Source organism: Argiope bruennichi, chromosome 11, assembly GCF_947563725.1.
Source record: "Argiope bruennichi chromosome 11, qqArgBrue1.1, whole genome shotgun sequence".
Lineage (NCBI taxonomy): Eukaryota > Metazoa > Arthropoda > Arachnida > Araneae > Araneidae > Argiope > Argiope bruennichi.
Window position 1 is genome coordinate 70202683 of NC_079161.1, and position 22472 is coordinate 70225154.

The 22472-nt window shown below is 35.2% G+C and overlaps 2 protein-coding genes across 3 annotated transcripts; both read left to right on the forward strand.

Annotated features, from left to right (window-relative positions):
• The first annotated feature begins 5562 nt into the window (after positions 1 to 5562).
• Positions 5563 to 7206, forward strand: LOC129956647 (uncharacterized). The gene has a single exon (XM_056068578.1). The coding sequence runs from the start codon at positions 5563 to 5565 to the stop codon at positions 7204 to 7206; it is 1644 nt and encodes a 547-aa protein (XP_055924553.1).
• Positions 7207 to 20436: 13230 nt separating this feature from the next.
• Positions 20437 to 22410, forward strand: LOC129957495 (uncharacterized). 2 transcript variants are annotated; one of them, XM_056069823.1, is made up of 4 exons: positions 20437 to 20959; positions 21390 to 21473; positions 21556 to 21615; positions 21716 to 22410. In XM_056069823.1, the coding sequence occupies exons 1-4, from the start codon at positions 20933 to 20935 to the stop codon at positions 22184 to 22186; spliced, it is 642 nt and encodes a 213-aa protein (XP_055925798.1). In that variant the 5' UTR covers positions 20437 to 20932; the 3' UTR covers positions 22187 to 22410. The 2 variants fall into 2 exon arrangements, with proteins under 2 accessions (XP_055925798.1, XP_055925799.1); XM_056069824.1 differs by lacking the exon at positions 20437 to 20959 and having other exon boundaries at positions 21198 to 21473; positions 21556 to 21619.
• The last annotated feature ends 62 nt before the right edge of the window (positions 22411 to 22472 follow it).

A 22472-nucleotide genomic window follows, 5' to 3' on the forward strand; every position in this document is an offset into this window, starting at 1 on the left:
CAGAGAGCGTCCCCCTGTGGCCATTTACAGAAGACAAGCAGTTGAACGAGAGACCTGCATCCTGGGTTCGACTTTTTCCCATGCGCAACCCCTGCGCTAACGCCGACTGCTTTCGGCTTGAACCGGTGGAATCCCTCCACCATAGTGTTTTCTTGAACCAAATTGTCTATGTGTTTTTCATAGTGTAGTTGTGTTTGTATAGATTAAAAATATTATATTTAAAACCGGGCAGTTCATTAGAAAATCAGAACACACTCAGTATAAAATGTGGTGCCAAAACTTGGAGCCGATCCAAGGATTAGATAAGTAGTTTTGTTTTGTTTCTGAAAATAATAGAAAAGTTATAAAATAACTTGTTTTATTCTAATTTAGAAAACTGTAGTGTAACTTTGTAAAATAACTTTTGTTTTAAGAAACCGTTCCGTAAGTAACACAACCAGGTATTTATGTTCGGATTAAACACTTTTCTTGATAAGTTTATTGAAAATACTTTGTGAGTATCCATTTTGTAATGAGATATATTTCTGAAACCTATGAAAGCTTTGTTTATGTGCTTCATTTCTGTACTCCATCAAAACGTAATTTTGTTTTTATTGAATTGTTTCGTTTGGAGACGAAACAGATAAAATATTGCTTTGCTTTATTTTTTATTTTTTTATTTAGCAAATCCGGTGATCAATTTTTCTTTTTGTGTTTCTATACTGCATTGTGTTTAAGATTAGACAATTAATCAATTTTGTTTTATTCCTTTTAGTAACGGAAGTTTTGTAAAACAAAAAGAAGGGAAAAAGGAAAGTAGATGAAAGTATTCTTATTTTTTTCTTTCTCTCGGAATAGGAAAAGTTCCAAGAAAAGAAAATGTTTAATTGATATGTTTATTGATTTATTGATATGTTTTAATAATTTTTTATAGTATTTGAAATATACCATGTGTGTTCCTTCTTTTATTCAATAAGAATACATCTTGACAAATTGTACTTGGCAATATTCTGAAAATCGTATTTTCTGTTGTTTTTTTTTAATGGTAATGTTTACGTTTTTTTTTTTTTTTTTTATTCTTTTGAAATTTGAGTATATGCTTTTCTATTTTTATTTTGAGAAATTCGATAATATATCCCAAACGTAATTTTGTTTTACAAATGTTAATTGAGAATTTTTTAAATATATTTTTGCATATTGAAAAGTAAATTAGAAATTGTGTATCAGTAAAATGTTAATATAGATTATTTCTTTTTTAACGTAATTCCAAATTTTATTGTTAGTATTTTGAATTTAAAGTGAACTTTTTAGGAGCATTGACTTTTTTTGAACATTTCTCAACTGACTGTGCTTAGAGAAAAATAACTTTTATTTGGTGTCACGTAAAGGTAAACATTCAATATGACATTTATGTCTAAAGGTAGGAAACAAGATTTAATAAAACTTGCCACAGAACTTGGTGAGGAGGCGGAAGGTGGTCTTAAAGTGATTGAACTACGCGAATTAATATCGAAAACTTGGATTTATAAAGAAGATTTAGACTTTGAGAAAGATACCCTGGAAAACATTATGACTGAAAGATTGAACGTGAAGAACGAGAACGTGTCGCTGATGAAAAAGAAAGAATAGAACGGAATAGAGCTTACGAGTTGGAGAAACTCCGTCTGCAAGTGAAATCTCAGAATTTGGAGCTGACTTCTGGTCTTGAACTTTTGCCTGTAGACCAACAAGCTACATTTAACTTGAAAAGTTGCTCCCTGACTTTGACCCCCCTCAGGGGCTCACCTACTATAGGTGAGTACGGGTGTCCCAATCCCGAGGTACCCAGGGATCTTTACTCCCTTTATGATTTACTCTCCACTACACCTTCTGCTGTCTCCTTTTCTTTCTTTCCCTCGAGGGTAGTCGAGGGAGCTCTCCATGAGAAGCTGTCGCCGCTGTGTTTGCTTCTTGCTTCTCATGGACAGCCACAAACCCCCACGTGTTGGCCGTGCGTGGCGACCCATTAGACGGGCGGTGCACTGTGGTCCCCGGTGTGTCAATCGGCTTGTAGGTGGTCACGTAAGTGGTTAGTCTGCTAGGGATCAAGCGAAGGGGTTACTCCTTGGGCTTGGCGTTAAGGAGGACCGGAGTTACCCCCGGGGTCACTGTCCCCGGGGGTAACTCCGAGCGTATAGGTAACCGATTAGCACTATGGTAAGTACCGAGGCTTGAAGTGCCCAGAGCCGGTGTCTGCCATCCCTTGTTGGGCTCCGTCGTGGGCGGTGCCGTCGGGCCTGAACCCCCATCAATATCGTATGGGCAAAAAAAACTTTGCTCCCTTCAGTGGGCAACAGAAGAACGTTAACATTTTTGAAAAACCTTTTGACAAATTCTTTGTTATCAAACGCATTTCAGAAAACAATGAATCATTTAATAGTGTCTCACCATTTCTAGTAGAAAAAGCAATGACAGGAGCAGTTGGAGAAGTTGTATCAACTTGGAAACTTCGCTCTGGCGACTTACTTGTAGAAGTCGGTAGTCGCAAACAATCTCAGCAAATAATTAAACTGAAGGCATTAGCATCTATAACTGTTAGTGTAAGCTTAATTCTTCAAAAGGCGTTATAACCTGTCGCGAGCTATTCAACGATACCTTGGATAAAATTACAGCAGAATTGAAACCCGAAGGAGTGACGCATGTACGCCGGATAACAATTCGGCGGGATGGACAACTTCTTCCTACAAAACACTTTATTTTGACATTTAATAGACCTAAATTGCCAGAACGGGTAAAAGTGGGCTATATGAGACTAGCAGTGAGGCCTTACATACCGAATCCTCTCCGGTGCTTTCAGTGCCAACGATTTGGACACTCGAAATCCAACTGCCGCGGGACTCTCACTTGCGCCCTGTGTGCAGTAAAAGGCCACGAAAGTCAGCAGTGTTCCGCTGAAGAAAAATGTGTGAATTGCAATGGCAACCACACTTTATTTTCTAGATCTTGTCCACGATGGTTGATGGAGAAACAGATTCTAACAGTTAAGCATAAAGAAAATATCTCATACTCTGAAGCTAGGCGTAAAGTTAATGTCCAGACACCGACACCTGGTGTAACTTATGCTTCCGTTTTGCAAAAACAGTTTTGTGCAAATTGCTCTTGCACTAATTGTGTTAAAAATATCAGTGAAAGTAAACCGCCTTTGAAATCAGATTCAGATACTGAAAAGTCCGTAACTAGTGCTCCTGAAACTGGGAAACCTGAGATAGTTCAACGCAAACGAAAATCGAATAAATCGCTAAAACTTAAGCTTTCGAAACGTGGTGTTTCCGAAAAACAGCTTTCTCAAAAGATAAAAGCGTCAAGTTTACATAACTCTGTCGCTCTGGGACTTGCGAGTCAGGGTATAGACCAAAAGGATCTATCGTCCATTTTCAGTGGCGTGCCCAAAAGTCCCGAACTTATCGCACTACATCCATCCGAAGAGGAGGATGAAATCCAAATGAGTTGCGATTTATCGACAACTCTAACTAATGTCCCTAATACCTCTCATGCAACATTTTCTTGATGGGTCTTTTCCTTTCTTGGAACTGTCGTGGCACTCGATCCAAGCTAAATGAAATTAGGACCATCCTTAACGATTTTCATCCAGCTTGCTTCTGTCTTCAAGAAACTTTCTTGAAATCAAACATGCCTCTTAAATTGCGGGGTTATAATACTGTTCGGAAAGATTCGAACAGTAATTCGCATAATTCTGAAGGCGTTTGCATTCTGACCTCCAATTCTTTTCCCAGCACACCTCTCTCACTTCATACTAATTTGCAGGCTGTGGCGGTTCAAGTACATGTACGAACATTAATTACAGTCTGTTGTGTTTATTTACCGCCTAATGATTCAATCAGTCAAAAAGACCTTGATAGTTTAGTAGCGCAACTTCCAGCACCATTTATATTACTTGGTGATTTCAATGACCATAGTACGTTGTGGGGTTCGCATAGCACAAATTCTCGTGGACGACAGATTGAGCAGTTCATCATTAATAATGCTCTCTGTCTGCTAAATAATGAAGAGAAAACGTACTTCCACGAACCCTCGCGTACCTTTCACAGTTTAGATCTCGCCATATGTTCACCAATGCGTTTTCCGTTGCTAAATTTTACAGTTGGAAACGATTTACACGAGAGTGATCATTTTCCTGTAATAGTATCTCATGCTGATGGTGGTGGTACGACTCAAGGTCGACCTCGCTTCCTATTCCAGCATGCGAATTGGACTGATTTTTCACAACTGGCTAAAATTACTGAAAATATGATTAACACAGCAGATATCTCGTCAGCAGTACAGATAGTCCACGATTGCATTATGAAAGCTGCAAATAAATGTATCCCCAAAAGCTCACCCCGTCTACGGAAATTCGGCAGACCGTGGTGGAACAAGGCTTGTCACGACAGTTATAAGAAACAAAAACAGCTTTGGAACAAATTTCGCAGATACCCAACAAAAGAAAATCTTGTTGCATTTAAGCGAGCCAAAGCTTATGCTCGCTGCATTCGACGGCGTAGCCAGAGGGAATCCTGGCTTAAATACGTCTCCTCCATCACTTACTCTACCTCTAGCAAACTACTATGGAGGAAAGTGAAGGCAGCTAATGGAATATATCCGGAATTTTCATTTCCTGTGTTGAAATCGGGAAATGTAATTTATTCCTCACCTGTAGAAGTTGCCAATGTTCTCGGGCGAGCATTTGAAAAAGTTTCACCTATTAATTCATACAGTCCTAAATTTCAAGTGAACAAAAAGCGAGCGGAAGGAATTAATTTAAATTTTACTGCACGTAAGTCTCTTGCGTACAATAACGCTTTTAATCTGTTTGAGCTGAAGAACGCCTTGCGTCAAGCACATGAAACTAGCCCTGGTCCTGATGGAATCACTTACAGTATGCTTCGCCATTTAGATGAGGTGTCGCTGTCCAATTTGTTAAAACTTTTTAATCGAATCTGGTATGAGCATAAATTCCCTAAACAATGGCAAGAGGCAATAGTGATTCCAATCCTTAAGCCGGGAAAGGATCCTGCCAGCCCTTTCAACTACAGGCCAATCGCTTTGACGAGTTGTATGTGCAAAACTCTCGAGCGTATGGTCAATGCCCGCTTAGTGTTTGAGTTGGAGAAACATGGATACATCTCACCGTTGCAGAGTGGCTTCCGACGAGGACGCTCAACATTTGATAACATAGTTCTTCTGGAGACACAAATTCGTAATGCCTTTGTTCGCAGGAATCATCTTGTTTCCATCTTCTTCGATATTGAAAAGGCTTACGATCGTACGTGGCGTTACGGTATTCTTTAAACACTTTTAAATTTGGATTTTAGAGGAAACCTCCCTGTTTTTATTCAAAATTTTTTGACTACTCGGATATTTCGTGTACGTGTCGGTAATTTTTATTCCGATCCTTTTATCCAAGCTGAGGGTGTTCCACAAGGAAGTGTCCTCAGTGTTACGCTTTTTATAACTCACTTTAGCGAAATTCTACAGCAACTTCCACCATCTGTTCAAGGGACACTATATGTTGACGATTTGCAGATTTCTGCTCAAGGCTGTAATATGCACTTGATTGAAAGGCAACTGCAGAATGCAGTGAACAAACTAGTTTCCTGGTGTGAAAGAAATGGGCACACTCTTTCTTCAGAAAAGAGTCGTTGCGTACATTTCTGCCGGAAACGAAACATGCACCCAGATCCTATAATTAACATTCAAGGAAACGCCATTCCTGTTGAGGATGACGTGCGATTCTTGGGAGTGATTTTTGACAAAAGACTCACTTTCCTTCCGCATATTCTATATCTGCGAAAGAAGTGTGAGAAATCTCTTAATATCCTAAAAGTGCTGTCAAATACTTCATGGGGAGCCGATCGCCCATCCCTTCTCCGAATATACCAAGCCGTTATTTTATCCCGTATAGATTACGGTTGCATGATATATGGTTCAACACGCCCTTCTGTTTTGCGCAGGCTTGATACGGTGCATCATTCTGCCCTGAGAATTTGCTCTGGTGCTTTCCGCACATCACCTGTAGAAAGCTTATATGTCATCTGCAATCAAATGCCTCTAGATCTGCAACGTCGGAAATTAATTGCACAATTTTATTTCCGAGTGCAGTCGATTCCGAAACACCCTGTTAGGCAGTTGTCTCTACCAGTTGGTCTTCGTAGACTATACGATGCACGCCCCTCTCACATTCTTCCCTATTGTGAGAGAGTAAAAATTCTGCTGAATGATTCGGCACTCCATGAGACTACAATTCAACCTATTAATTACTTTTCTTTCCCACCTTGGGATACTCCAAATTTCTCATTCTTGAACCCGTTTACGGGATTTGACAAATCCACAACAGCGCCTATTATCTTTCAGAAGCTCTTTCAAGATCATCGCAGCCAGTATTATTCGTACACAGAAGTATTCACTGATGGGTCAAAATCTAATAGTCATGTCGGTAGTGGTGTTGTTTTACCTACTCAGACATATAGCTACAGTTTGCCCACATTATTATCTGTTTTGACTGCTGAATTGGTTGCAATAACACATGCCCTTGAAGTGATTTCAACTTCTTGTACACGCACCTTTTGCATCTACACTGACAGCAAGAGTGCTTTGGAATCTCTTTCCAATTTCAGTTATTTAATGCATCCGATTGCTTTGGAAATCCTGGTTTTTCTTCAGTCCCTTGAAAACAAAGGGTTCGAAATTCTATTCTGCTGGGTTCCGAGCCATGTCGGAATACCTGGAAATGAAATGGCAGATGCTGCAGCAAAATCCTCAAGCACTTTTCATGAGCGAGCGCTTCCGAATGGCGATGCAAAAACATGTTTTGCTCGGCACGTTCACATGTTGTGGCAACGATCTTGGGATCAGCAGATTTCTAACAAGCTGCATTCTCTCCAACCAATGATTTGCTTATGGCCTACCATTCCAGTGCGTGGGCTTGATGTAAAATTGGTTCGGCTCCGCATTGGTCATTCACGATTCAGCCGTAAACACCTTTTATTTGGTGAACCATGTCCAAAATGCACGACATGCCATACAGTTTTAAGTGTACGTCATGTTTTAATCGATTGTCCTGCTTTTAATAATCAACGGTTACGATTTTTTAATACAGTGTCTATAGACATGCTTGAACTACTGGGTGAGAAACCTCACTCTAACATTTTTAAATTTCTGCAGACCATTGGTTTGATGCATTTTATTTAAGTTTTGTCCAATTTGGAATCTTTTTCGTGTGTCAGTAATTTATGAACTTTTACTTTTTTCATGGATGTTTTTTAAATAGTGTTTCAATGCATCGGCTTGCGATTGGAATTTTTTACCTTGCCTAGTTTTTTTAATCGGAATAACCTCTTTAAATATCTTTGAAATGCTTCTTACCATTTGATTGGCGCAGCATGGCCAGATATGGCTTTTGCGCCATAAAACCTAAACAACCAACCAACCTGACTTTGACCCGCAGGATGGTGACATGACCCTATTCTTAAATCTATTCGAACGTCAAATGAAAATTCTGAAAATAGGGAAACAGAACTGGGTTGCTCATCTTCAAGGACTACTACACAATAGTGTGGCACGGCTCAACATAACTTTGATCATATTACTTCAACGGTTTAAATTAAGCGCACAAGAAAAAAAAAACCTGAAAGCACATGGCAAAACTTTCATTTTGAACTGTGTAGCTTTTTTGAAGCATGACTAGCAGAATTGAACATAACGAAGATTGAAGAATTAAACGATCTGATGATCCTGGATCAAATGAAGAAACGAGTTCTTCCCGAAGTCAAGAACTATTTTATTGATGTATGGTGTGAATGGGTTACCCCAAATGATTTAGTGGAGAAATTGGACAGCTATGACAACTTACGCTCTGTAAACCTAAAGCTTCCCCCAAAGCCACATGTAACAAAAGCTATTTACCCCAAAAGAAATCAATATCAATCAACCCGCTTTGAACAAAGAGATGATAGACATGGTCTGCCGTGGATTCCCAGTCAAAGTAGGCGGAATGCCGGGATCCCCAAAGTAGGCGGGATCCCAGCTAGACAGACCCCCCTCTATCATGATATGGTTGTGGAGTGCCAGGAGTTGTAAAGACAAAATATGCGAAATGTAATCATATGGTTCAAGAAGACAGCATTCATCTCCAATTCTTAATCACATGAACTTCCATAGTATCTCAATGGAAAGCCAGCTATCCAGCATTATTGAAATTACGATTTGTGGTTCCCAAGCAGCAGTGTGTGCCGACACTGGGGCTACACATTCGGTTGCCGGAGAAAAACTTTACCATTTCCTCAAGAATAATGGACGAAGATTCGGAAATAGTACTGTTGACATGGCCCTAGCCGACGGGCATGAACAAAAAAACAGATATACTCACAACGACGGTAGATATTGGTGTGGCAGAAAAAAATTTCCCCACGAAACTTATAGTCTTGAAGAATTCCAAGAGAAACCGAACTCTTCTCGGTACAGATTTTCTGAGCCGCAGATATCGTCCTGGATCTTCAGAAAGGATTTTTTCATTTCTCAGAGGCTCCTCATCAAACGTTTAACTTTATTGAACCTTCGGCTGATACTAAGTCTCTCCTAGTTTTACCTGTGGCATCTCATCCCTCTCAACTTCGAGAAAATGAAGGTAACCATCTCTCGGACGAAATTCAATTCCCTGCTCAAAAGGTACGAGAAACGTTTGCAACCAGGGTGAGAACCAACTCCTCTTTTCATCTAGAATCGAATCAACACTGGTGATCATCTCCCAGTCGCCGTACCACCGTATAGGATGTCTCCAACTAAAAAAACAACACTGAAACAAGAAATTTATCGACTCCTTGCTGAAGGAATTATTGAAGAATGCGAGTCACCATATGCCTCTCCAGTGATCCTAATTCCAAAAGCCAACGGTACCATGAGACTTTGTATAGACTACAGGAAACTGAATTCCATCACTGTTCCAGACTCTTATACATTGCCACGAACGGACGATCTTCTACATGAGGCAAAGCCGACCGCTTTCATGTAAGCAATTGATCTGAAAGCCGGTTATCATCAAGTAAAGGTCCATCCAGATGACCAAGACAAAACAGCGTTTCTTTGCCCTTTTGGAAAATAACGCTTCAAAAGGATGCCATTTGGACCCAGAAATGCACTGCAACTTTTCAAAGATTAATAGACCGCTTCCGCAATGGTCTGGAAGATAACTTTACCCTCGCTTACCTAGATGACATTATCATTTTGTCAGAGACATTTGAAAAACACCTCTCTGATTTGCAGTGTGTCTTTGAAAGACTGATCCTCTTCAAACTTCAAGCCAACCGCGAGAAGTACTACTTTGCATCCTGCACAGTGAAATATTTGGGTTTTTGGATAACTCAGAAATAAATAGAAGTTGATCCTGAGAAAATTGCCTCTATCCAGAGCATGCCACTTCCGCAGAATGATAAACAAGTCCAATTATTTCTGCAGACTTGTTCCTGGTTCAGAAGATATATACAAAATTTTGCCCAGATTTCATGGCCTCTCAGTGACCTCACAAAAAAGAAATTTCATTGGAGTTGGGGATTTCCCCAGCAGACCGCATTTGAAACCCTTAAAAAGTGCCTTACAACACCCCCCAGTGTTGAAGCAAATTAATGGCACCAAGCCGTACATAATTCGGACTAATGCAAGCCACTATGCACTTGGAGCTTTTTTTTACTTCAAGGTACCGGATCAGAAGAGCATCCAATCGAATATGCAAGTCGACTGCTCACTCAAGCAGAACGCAATTATAAACAACAGAACGGGAAAGCGCTGGCTGTTGTTTGGGCTTTAAAGAAATTTCGTGGTTATTTAGAAGGTTCTGAAATCACTGTGGCATCCGACCACCAGCCTTTACGATGGCTCTTAACTTTAAAGTCTCCAACGGAACGACTTGCTCGATGGGCTCTAGAAATTCAAGCTTTCAACCTGAAAGTTTTGTATGTTGCTGGAAAAGCCAATGTAGTTGCAGACATGCTCAGTAGACCTGTATGTGATGAGAAAGAATCTTCTTATGAAGTGTGGAAAGGATAAAAAGATGATTGTGATTTTGAATCCATGGAGAACGTAAATTTATTTCATGAAGTATATAGATATTAAATCATGTTGACTCAGTTTCAATAATTTTAATGTCTGAGATGAGATTGACATAACTGCTGAAAGCTTTGAAAATTATTTTCAAATAAAAGATTTAAATAATCTCATCTAAAGATACTTCAGGACTAGCAATTTTCTTTATCTGGGAAGAAGGTGTATTACTACTTTATTCCACCAGATTATCATCAAGAGGCAATGAATGCCAAATCAAATTTTCAGGATTTGGACATTCGACAGTAGCATGTACTAATAAAGGGCCTGAATTTGTGCTTTAGCACTTTGCAAAAATACTTCAACAACATATGTAGTTTCATTTTTTTTCTCTTCTATCATTTGAAAAAATAATTCTCAATTTAGGAATATCTCCTATTTTAAGATTTCCACTTCAGCACTTCTTTTCATTATAAACATGTTTTAATAAATTTTTGTTAACCTTATGCACAACTCTTAGGAAGCCATTTACGGAAGCTGTGATAGAAATTTAAACATCATATCCGTGAGGATTCTCGTTGATTTTGTTCTTAACACAAAATACCTGTTTATGAGAAAAATGAAAGGTTCTTTTATCATATTCAATAAAACACTTCTCCCCCCTTTTTTTTTTTTTTTCAATTTTTCTTGTGCTTTCTGGGATTTTTTATTCATAGATTCAATGATAGTTTTATCAAAACTGACTAAGCAAAGAAACAGGACGAATTTGGTTATCACTTTTGTTCTAATGATTAGATATTTCTTTTTCACTCAAAACTGTTTTTGAAGCAATGGTGCATTCCTTTTTTTGTATCTGTCGGCTTTCTGAATATGAGAAAATACTTGATCAAGGGCTGAGTCAATATTAGTTATTTCGGAGTTAATAAACTTAGAAAAATGGCTACTAATTTTTGAATTGTCGAAAGGGTTTTTAGATTAAGAAGCAGGACTAAAACAAACTTTAGAAACACAATTTATCTTCACATGTTCAAAGGAAGGAGAGCCTATAATAAAAAAGAAATATTTAAAATATAGTAAATCAAATTTACTTACTATCTAAATAAATAAATAAACGGAAATGGACAAGAAGTTTTGTATTATTGCTGCAAGAGTATAAGGAAGCTGCATTATCTAATGTGAATTCTTGGAATTTTAAATAAATGAATTTCATTGAAGATTCATGAGACATAAATTTGCTATAAAAATGACAAAACACTATTTTAAAATTATTTATTAGTTTAAAAAATATGTACCCTATAAGAATTTTCTAAGCACTTTTAGAAAAAAATAAGAATCAACACTAACATTTTTTATTATAGATTTATGTAAAAAAAAATGAGCCAAGGTATTAACTAAGCAAATATCCAATTTTGATAATAACATTCCATCAGTAATCGCAGCATATGTCGTACCAACAATGAAATTGAATAATTAAATTTTTTTTAAACAAATTTTGTTTGGGAATTTTATTAAAATATACTTTTATAGTATATCTAAAATAATATTAAATACGCATTAATGAAATAAAGAAAAATTACTATACTACTACTTTCTTAATATTTCAATTCCACTAAAAGAAGTTAAACATAGTTTTAAAAAAAAGCCTGGATATGAAAATCATATTAATTTAATGAAATATATAAATAAAAGTTGTTTCTTTTAAGAAATTTTCTTTCCAAATCATTAGATTTTTTCAGTAATAAAAAAAGTATCTAGCTTGTACAAAAATTGCATTAACTTTACATTGAATTTCAGTAAATTTCCTTTTTTAAAAATAAATTCCATTTTCTGTAGAGGCATGAAGAATTCATTCTTTCTTTGTCATGGTAGCAGTTTCTTTAACCACTTATTCCTCCAAAAATGGTAATATTTTGAATGGGCTGATGTTGCTGATATTCTAAATTCTTAATAATGCTTTACTAAGTAGATTCTGTCAGACTGCTTTACATGATTATGGAGTATATATTGGATAGCATGATATTCACAAACTAAACGTTGAGAATCTATAAAGTGTTTGGTATCATTTCCTTCTTGCAATTGATTCGTAATATGAAGTGCAAATGTAGTTATGTGTAAATACATTTTTATATTAGGTGTAAATATATACATTTTTGCTTATCAATTATAACTTTGCAATTGACTGCACCGTAAATAGTAAACGGGGGTATATGGTAGGCGGTTGAGTTGAGTTGTTTCTCTCCTACTGTCCCCTTTTCCCTTCCCTTCTGAGTTGAGTTGTTTTTCTCCTTCTCCCCTCTGTTTGGAGCTTTGGCTGCTTTCCGTATTTCCGATATTATAAATAAAGAATTAGCTTGAAGAATTATTAAAATAAGACTTGAAAATCAAGGTTTTATAAGCTACCATAAAATATCTATATGTAGATATACTATATTTATTAAGATATTTCGATGACATTAAACGGTATAGAAATCCTTATAATTCTTATTGAATATGCATGTGCAAAAAGAGATTTATTTTTTAATTTTATATTAAAATTATTACCATTAGATGTCTATCTGCAAATGCATTACATTTATTAAGATATTTTGGATGAAATTAAATGGTATAGAAATCATTTCAATTCACACTGAATATGCATATAAAATATCACAAGAGGAGACATATTGAATCGAGGAATTCAAAATAAATGAATTAAAAATCAAACTATTTCTTTTGCTGATTTTCTTTGAATTTAAATATAAAATTCTTACTTTTGGCAATAAAAAAATTACTCCTTATAAATTCATATTCTAAAATATGAAACGTTGATGGTATGTATCAAGAAACAGATAGCAGATAAATGTTGTAAAGTGGTGAGCACCAGCTGCTCCTCGACTATTTCAACTCTGGTATGGATAAAAATCGCAATATTTCAGACTTATCTTGCAATGAAGAAACAACACTCCCAATGGTTTAATTTTTTAAGCATTGCCCAGTGATTTCTGACTTTTCTTTGAGTTCTAAACTTTTAGGAAGTTCTTTTTCAGCAAACTGGAATTTTCAGAAAACAGAGAATTGAATTCTGTTTAGTTATTAACTTAATATCAAGATTTATAAATATATAAATAGTTTATATATGTCTTTTGAATACTTATTGCTTGCATTTTTGTAACACATATTTTAGGAATGGATTAAAGAATATGAACAAAAATCAGAAACAGTCAGGAGTGTTCAGAAAAAACACAAATCAACTGGGTGCCTTAATGTTTATAAATGTGACTTAATATACCAGCACAATGTGCGACAAGTAATAACTAATATTTCATATTTTATTGCTTCAAATGCATTACATGTGTGATTTTAGACACTTTTTATTTTATTATTTAGATAATAACAAGGTTAGATTTAAAGTTTATTTGCATGTGGCAAGAGACATATTTGTATCTGTCTAGCTACAGATATATTTAATTGCAGCAAATTTCATTATAATAAGTATTTGTATTATTCATGTTTTTTAAATTGTTTTAGAGTTACAAATCCTTAAAAGTTTTAGAGCTTCCATACTCTGTACTATATATTGACATATATTTTTAACCAAAGTCTGATCTAAAGTTCATTTTGCTTGAGGTATGAATGATATTTGGTGCCTCCTTTGTTACACAGCACTTAGCAAAGGGTGCATAGTTTATATGTATTTTCTTCGTAAGGAAATATTTTTTCTTTTTATTCTATTTTCAATCTTCTGATCAATTCGATGAACAAAAGAAAATCCAGTGATTTTTGTGTGTGTGTGCTGTTATTTGGGATCTTCACAATGCACATTTCATTAATAAGAGCACATTTTATGTTAAGAAAACATTTTAAAAATTTCATAACTGGACCTGAATTGAATTTAAAAGCTGTACCTGACAGGCCATTTGAAGCCAATGAAGGGTTAAGAATTGAAATAAAATATTGATTTATTTATAATTTTAATAAATTTATGATATTTAAACACATTTGAAATATTGTTAAAATTTAACAAAAAATAAAAACTTTAGATTGGTTTATTATTAGTTGAAATTTTTAAAACACTACTTCATAATTTATAAATAATATTTATTTTCTTCTACTAAAATTCATCCACACTTAACGCTCTCATTATTAATAATTATATGAAAACTATTTTTACAGTTACTAAAATGCAAGAAAGAAAGTAAAAATACTTAATGCTTTGCAGTTCTTAAAATTACTATTCAAAGGTAGGTTTTAATTATTTAAATTTGATTTATAATAATAACAAATAATATATATAATAATGTATATATAATAATATATAATCAAATATATGAAACATTGATGGTATTTATTGAGAAACAGATTGCATATACGTGATGTACAGTGGTAAGGACTGGTTTTTGAACTCTGTTATATATATATAAAAAAAAAAATCATATTTCTGCTGTATCTTACAATGCAGGAACAACATTTCTATTGTTTGGCTTTTTAAGAATTGCTCAGGGATAAGGATTGCCCTTAAATTTCTGTCTTTTTTTTTTTTTTTTTTTTTAAAGAAGAAGAAAAAATTTTTTGTTCAGTACTTCGAAACAACCTACAAAAAAGACCAGAAAAGTGGGCCTACTGCTATAGGAAAGGATTAGGAATAAATACAAACATGAAATTAGAAAGGTGGTACCGTCAGATAAAGTATGAAGAAAGTGGAGGAATTGTAATGAAAAGATTAGATAAATCAATCGCAGTTATTACGAATGCCCTCGCTAAGAAACTCCTGGCGAGAGTTATATCAATAGAAAGAGGCAAGCTGACACATAAAATGATTTCAATTCGAAAAAGACATGCCAGCAGTATAGAAATGAAAGATATTTATAGTTCTATTCAATTAAATGAAAATACATTTATTATTACGAAAACAATTGGAGAATCAATTTTTACTTACAATGTAGAAAAAATTAATGCTACAGAATGTTGCCCAATAAAATGTGACCAATGCAATGTGTGCATACACTCTATGTCTTGCACCTGCATTGATTATTCAAAAAAAATTTCAATTTGCAAACATATTCATTATTTGTCAAAAATTAGAAAAGAATGATAACTCACAACAAAATGTAGATAACATTGAAGACAATTTATTTATACATATCGATAAAAAAAAAGCAAGTTTGTGAAAAAAATGCAATAGTTACAACCCTTCAAATCACTGAAGACCTAAATATTAGGAAAAACCGAATGATTCAACATTTAAAAGAATCGCAGTCAACAATATTAGAATGGGACACATTACATCCTCTTCCAGATGTGGAAGAAAAAATCAAAGCCATAAAAGCAAGTTTTCAGGTAGCCACTGCTTCGACTAGTAGTTCTCATAAAGAAAAGGAAATGTTAAAAGTATCCAAAGCTCCACCAAACAAAAATATTAGCAAACAAAGAAAATTTATAGTAAAGAAGAAAAAAATCAAAACAAAATCATCAATAACAATTTTTTAAACTAATTATTGTATTTAAGTTAAATGTTATTTTAAATTATATTAAAAATATTAGTCATTGAGAGACTTTAATAGAAATTTTGGAAAATGTATATTTTTGTATAAATGTGTGTATGTTTTCTTTTTTATTTACATATAAATAAAGTATTTCTATTTTTTTTATTTGAAATTTTCATAAATTTACAAGGATTGCCTAGTTATTAATTTAATTTAATTTCAATTTTTCTTTATTTTATTTAAAGGAGTACAAAATAATAATAATAATAATAAAAACATGTTGACATAGATTTAAGTAATTGAGTTTGAGTTTGATGAAGTTTACTGGCGCTAAAACCATTTTTGATTATGCAGCGCCAACCATAAGGTAAATGCATACATATGGTTCATTAAAAAGGTACATGGTCACATTTTAAAAGGTTATTTAAAACCTCTGCTCTAGAGAAGAAAAAACTGTTGTAAAGATTTGAAGCATTAAAAGAGGATGAACAATACTCATATAAAATAGAAGAAGCCTATCATTTTTAAAAAGGTAAAAAGATGAGGATGAGGATCTTTGTTAAGGATGTCTTTTAAAACAAGGTGAGGCGAATGAAAACATTGAACTCGTTGAGAGTTCAAACGTGGGCACTCTATAAGAATGTGTCGGACTGTCAAAAGGCATTGGCATATTGTACATCGAGGGGCGGGCTCCCCTAACAACAAATGTTTATGTGTAAGTCTCGTATGGCCAATTCTTAAGCGAGTAATAATTGTATCTAATTTTCTGCTAGGTAAACTAGGCCAAAATTCGATGGAATGCTTAATAGAGTGAAGCTTATTTACCTCTTTTCTGTCCCATTCCGATTGCCATTCCAGATTTAGAATGGCTTTTATGTATCTCTTTATGTCGTTAAAAGTAACAGGGTCATTTAAAAGGATGGTAGCCGATTTCGCTGCCTCGTCAGCCAATTCATTGCCCGGTATACCCACATGTGAGGGAACCCAGCAAAATAGGAGTGAATAGCCTTTACATGTAAGACTATCGTGCAATTCATGAATTTTAAAAGTTAATACATGACTGAAGCGATGGAGTGATGTTAAGGACTCCAAAAGACTCAGCGAGTCTGAATAAATAATATAATTGTCGGGGGGACCATTAGAAATTTGTAATAATGCATAAAGGATTGCAAAAATTTCTGCTGTAAAAACCGAACATGATGGATGAAGTTCGAATGAGATTATGGAATTGACAAAAACGCAGGCAAATGAAGTATGAGAAGAGCATTTTGAACCATCTGTGTACACTGGAATGAAATTTTTGTATATTTCTCGATGATGTGCAAAAAGCTGCTGGTAAACTGCAGGAGCTGTGTTAGACTTGTCGAAAGTTTTAAACGGATTTAAGTATTTTAATCCATGCGAACTCCATGGATTGAGATATTCTGAATTGGGTGTAATATGTATATTATCCAAGTTTAAATTTCTTTGAATATTTATTGCTCTTGTGAAAAATGGAGGAATGATGGATGGTCTTGCATTTTGCAAGCGCAGTATAAACTGACTTTGTTTGTATTTAAAAAAGGGATGTTCGGAAAGAGATAAAATTTTAAAATAATATTGAAGAGTAAGCATTTTGCGTCTATAGTCGAGAGAAGGCTCAGAACACTCAACATATAGACGTTCTACAGGTGAAGTACGGAATGCTCCACTCCAATTTTATCTCAGGTTCTGGATGGAGACGGCGTTTTCGACAAAAGTGTATACATGATGTTTTTTCCGTAGAAAATGCAAATCCATTAAAAGTTGACCATTCCTGAATTCTGTTCACAGCTAATTGCAGTTGTCGTTCTATAAAATTAATATTATTTCCTGTACAAGATATGTACAGGTCATCAACATAAAGAAAGTCTTTCACAGAGAGTGGAAGTTGTTGTAGAATGAGCTCTTTTGGCTGCCTTAGTTTCTTTTATAGGTTCTGGTGTTTTGACATTGGAGTTATTCTTGTGATTTGGTATATTAAAGGTTAATTTTTGCTGAAGAGATTGGGGTTTATTTTTCTGAGAAGGTGATGTTACAGAAATTGTTTTCATAGAAGTTGACGGCTCTTTTTCTATTTGTAAAGGATTATCAGAAGACGTAGAAGCTGATGATATTGCTGGTTGCAATGATTTTTTCCCTGTATTATTTGAATTTGCTATGAAACCACAATGTGCGCATTGTTTTAAAACGGAGGAATAAGCAAGTCCTTGTTTAGGGGTGCGATCGGTGACTAGTTTCCTAGCTTCGGCAAATGAGATGTTTTTTCGAACTTTTGTTGTTTGTATTTCTTTCTCTAAAATCCATTGAGGGCAAGATTTTGAAAATGCTGGATGATCTCCCTGACAATTTTTGCATTTAAAGTCATCAGAAATGCAGTCAGAGGAATCATGTCCGGGCATAGAGCATTTAGCACATATTGTTGGGCTCTTACAGGCATGCCGTGAATGACCAAATTTTTGACAATTGAAACATCGTATCGGGTTAGGAATGTAAGGTTTTATCGGACATCTCAAATAGCCTGCTTTAATGGATTTTGGTAACTCAGGAGTAGAAAAGGTGAGAATAACATGCTGTGTGGGAATTAATTTGCCATCACGTTTGATATTAATTCGTCGAGCTGCGCAAACCTTTTGGTCTGATAACTCATGTACAAGCTCAGATTCAGAATGCTTTTTAAGACCTGGTTGAGAAATTACTCCTCTTGAAAAGTTTAAATTTCTATGAACTGAGACGTTAATTTTTAGGTCACCTAATGTTGTTAGTTTACCAAGAGTTATTGCTTGAGATGGATTTGCTACTTCTATTAGTAAGTCACCAGATTTCAACTTTTTTATGTTTTTTACCTCTCCAATGTGTGATAGGATTAGTTTATTTACAAGAAATGGAGAAATTTCATGAAACGTTTCATTAGTTGACATTACAAAAAACTTAGTATCAGCGGAAACAGCGGTGAGATTTTGAAAGCCCATACAAAAAGGACAATAGATTCGGGTCCCAACGGCACCGCCCACCACGGAGCCCAACAAGGGAAGGCAGCCACCGGCTCTAGATCTTACCAGCCTCGGCGCTTACCTTGGTGCTAGCTAGGACCTATACGCTAAGAGCCACTTCCAGGAACGTCTACCACCCTTAACGCAGAGCCCCAGAAGATGACCCCTTCGCTTGATCCCCTTGAGCAGACCAGCCAAATGGCTGGGATACCTGCCGATTGATACACCGGGGACCGAAATGTACCACCCGTCTAATGGGTCGCCACGCACGGCAAACACGTGGGGTGTTTGGCTGTCCATGAGAAGCAAGAAGCAAACAGAGCGGCAACAGCTTCTCATGGAGAGCTCCCTCGCTTGCCGTCGAGGGAAAGAAAAAACAAAGGTGACAGCAGAAGGCGCAGAGGAGAGTAAACCTAAAGGGAGTATAGATCCCTGGGTACCTCGGGATTGGGACACCCGTACTCACCTAAAGAAGGTGAGCCCCTGAGGGGTTAAGTAATTGAATGAAAACAAGAGTATAGATATTTGAATAAACAATACAAAAAGCCTTGAGTTTTATTACAATAACAAAAAATGTGATACTTATGAATTAACAGAGAAAAATTGGCGATAATACGATTTTTTTTGTATAAACAGCACATACAAATGCTTGTTTTGTTCTCGTAATTTATCGCTCATAGGTTGATGCCCTTTGGTGTTACATTTGGAGATTTTTGGCCCTTCCGTCGTTAATTACTATCAAAATATACTTAAAAGGGGAAAGTATTGAGTAATTCCTTAAAACATGAAAAATCAATGAATAATATAATTCTTGTATGAAAACCCATATGATATTTTTAAAAAATAACATCTTAATGGCAGTTTTTAATGATTGAATAAAATTTTTTAAAAGCGATTGAGTGAAATAGTTTGAGTCCTAGTCCATCAACAATATATATAAATATATACTTCTTCAAAGGTAAGGGGGGGGGAATCTTCGTAAATTACTCGTAACCTCAAAAGAAGTTTAATCCACAATTAGAATATCTGTAAATAACATTTAAATCGCAGAAAGAGCGCCTTTAAATGGTATTTAATCAGTAGGTAATGTACCTGCAATATATATTTTCATTCAATCGTAGTAAGTTATTAGTAATATAAAATTTAATTCACTACTTAAATTTTAATTAATTTTTTATTTTAAAATTGTGTTGGAAACATTCATTTAAGTATTTTGATACAGATAAAAATGAGCTGGTAGAGCAAATTGTAAATTAATTTATAATTTTGAGTAGCGTTTATTTGATAGTGATGGAAAATACTCGTTTTCGATTTCGGATGCCGTATTTCTATAAAAAATTACATAACTTGAATTCTATTATTCATAAAAAATTAAGAAAACACAAATGTGGAGATCCAAATAAATAGGCTTTAAAACAAAACAATAAAAAAACTCAGTCTTAAAAAAAAATAACCCAATCTGCCTTTTCAATGCAGTAAGATTCCTTCAACCTTCGATTATGCTTTAACGCTTATCTAACAACATAGCTGCGGAAGAAAGCAGCAACATGGTTGCGTATGATAATCGGACTTACCTACGAATAAAATAGATTCGCCCATCCAATCCACAACCGTGTTGAGCTTTAGCCGCTTGTCTGGTTTATAAGGGGCTATCTCAGCACAGCTCCATTTAACTTTCACCTTTGACCTGTGCCGGAGCGTGTATTATTTTCTTGTTTGCTGTGCTAACTCCTGCTTATTTTTGAAGATGACTTCTACTAAGAGAACTATTAGCGAGGTAAGTTTTTTTCTTTTCCAGTGAAATTTTCTTTTTATTTTAAATAGCTGATTCATAACATTTTATATTTATGTAGTATTTAAAATTACATTTCGCATATAAGATTTAGAAAAATTAAACGAGAGTTAGTCTTACCATAAACATGCAGCGTGGATATTTCGAAAAAAGATGTAGCATGCTGTTTACTTTTAGTTTGCTAAACTGTGCGAGAATTCTTCCTTACTATATTTGTTTGCATCAACAACTTGTATTTCGTATTTAAAATAACCTTGCATATTATATAAGGTATTAGAAGAAACGTGTAGTTTAAATAGTATGTATTTTAAACGAGGCTTGGAAGAAACGTGTAGCTCGAATATTATGCATTTTTAAACGAGGCTTGGAATAAAGGTGTTTTCTAAATAGTCAGGGAAAATACTTTGTTATTTTTGAAATCTATTTACTTCTGTATTTAATACAACTTTTATTATCAGGTGTTGTTTGAAGATGAGGAAATGCCGATGTATGTATTCCATTTTTGTAAACTTTTAATATAACACTGTGTTACAAATCTCGTAATTTCTTTCTGATATTTTTTTGTTTAGTGCTTGAGTGAAACTTCTCAGATATTTATTGATAATGATATAGAGGCTATGGAATTCTTCAAAGACTTTGGTGATGTACGTATATCATGGAATTTTCTAAAGAAATTTGTAGTAATGTTGTATTTATTAAAAATTCCGCAATTTTTTTTTTGGGGGGGGGGGAGGCTTTTTACTTTTTAGTGTTTGAGCGAGACTTCGCAAGTTTTTCGCGAAAATGCGATTGAAGACTTGGAAGCGATTGCAATGTGATAGTGATGTATGTATTTCGCTTCATTCTGGAATTTCCTGATATGTACGATTATTCTGCATGAAAATTACCATCTTAAATCTTATTTTTTAGACTTTGAGTGAAACTTCACAATTGTTTAACGACAAGGAAATCGATGGAATAGACGATTGTTTAAACGACTTTGATGACGATGATGCATGTTTATCATAATTTTTTTTTCAACTTACCTAAATTATTTTATATTTATTCCAGTTCAAGCATTATTACTTTTTTTAGCTTCCTCAGAGTGAGACATCGCAAATGTTTTACGATAATTCCATGCCTCTTCCTCTCTACTATCAAGTAGGATCTGGATATGAGGTAAATATAGCAAGAGTTTTAGATTTCTGACTTCATTTCTATTTTTTTTCCTCGTGGATATTCATTTAACATTAATTTTTAGAACCAGCCTGGACCTTCGACACGTGGTCCTGCCTTCCTGGAAAATGTTTCGTCCCAGAACGTTGGTATAAATAAATGTCAAATTCATACACATTTTCTCTATAAATACGAGTAGCCTTATGTTATGATTATCACCCATCTAAAGTAATTTTTTTTTACAGCTGGATAATGCGGTAATCGTTGACGAAACAAATAGGAGGGTCAATCAGCGATACAACGCAGAAGAGGTGACATTTAGGGCTAGGATAGAGGAAGAGAAAATACCACCTAGGCTTCAACGCACTCCCTTGGTTGCAGCAGTTGAAACAGTGAGGGCTCTTTTTAGCCTACTCATTCTGCGTTGTACGCAAAATCTAAGGCCTTCTGATCTTATTCGCTTTTGCTTCATGGCAATAGGATTAGAGAGGCCTGTGTCAACGGTTCTAATGCCGGTATCCGATGTGAAAGTGGAAAGAATTGTTGCACCCATAATGCGGGTGCTTCAATCCTACAAGAAACTAAAACTGAAAGATGGCGTCAATGTTGACATCATCATCATTCACAGGGACATAAGTGCAGGTGGCAACCGCCGAGTCATCAATATCGAAACTGATCGTCTTAAAAAAACGATCAGTTCTATCGATACCGACTGACAAGGAGGGGTTATGTTGTGCTAAGGCCATTTTATATGCTTTAGCTCACTTGGAAAATGACCGGGCTGCAATATCCTCCATGAAGGATAGAAGGCCGGCTCTTCTTAACAGAGCCAGAATTCAAGGATGCAGGAGTTCCTTTGAGACCTAGTTCTTATTCAGAAATCAGGACGTTTGAAGACTTCTTCGACATCCAAATTATTGTTATTTCTTCTGAAAGTTTGAACAAGGCAAGATTTGATAGTTTATCTTTAGATATTGTTTGCTTGACAAAATAATATCATGG

What these genes read in the sequence shown, in the direction of transcription:
- LOC129956647 (XM_056068578.1), top strand. Translation starts at nt 5,563, where the DNA reads ATGCACTTGATTGAAAGGCAACTGCAGAATGCAGTGAACAAACTAGTT.
- LOC129957495 (XM_056069823.1), top strand. Translation starts at nt 20,933, where the DNA reads ATGGAATTCTTCAAAGACTTTGGTGAT. An exon ending in TCTTCAAAGACTTTGGTGAT is followed by an intron (nt 20,960 to 21,389) that starts GTACGTATATCA and finishes TACTTTTTTTAG; the next exon opens with CTTCCTCAGAGTGAGACATC. An exon ending in AAAATGTTTCGTCCCAGAAC is followed by an intron (nt 21,616 to 21,715) that starts GTTGGTATAAAT and finishes TTTTTTTTACAG; the next exon opens with CTGGATAATGCGGTAATCGT.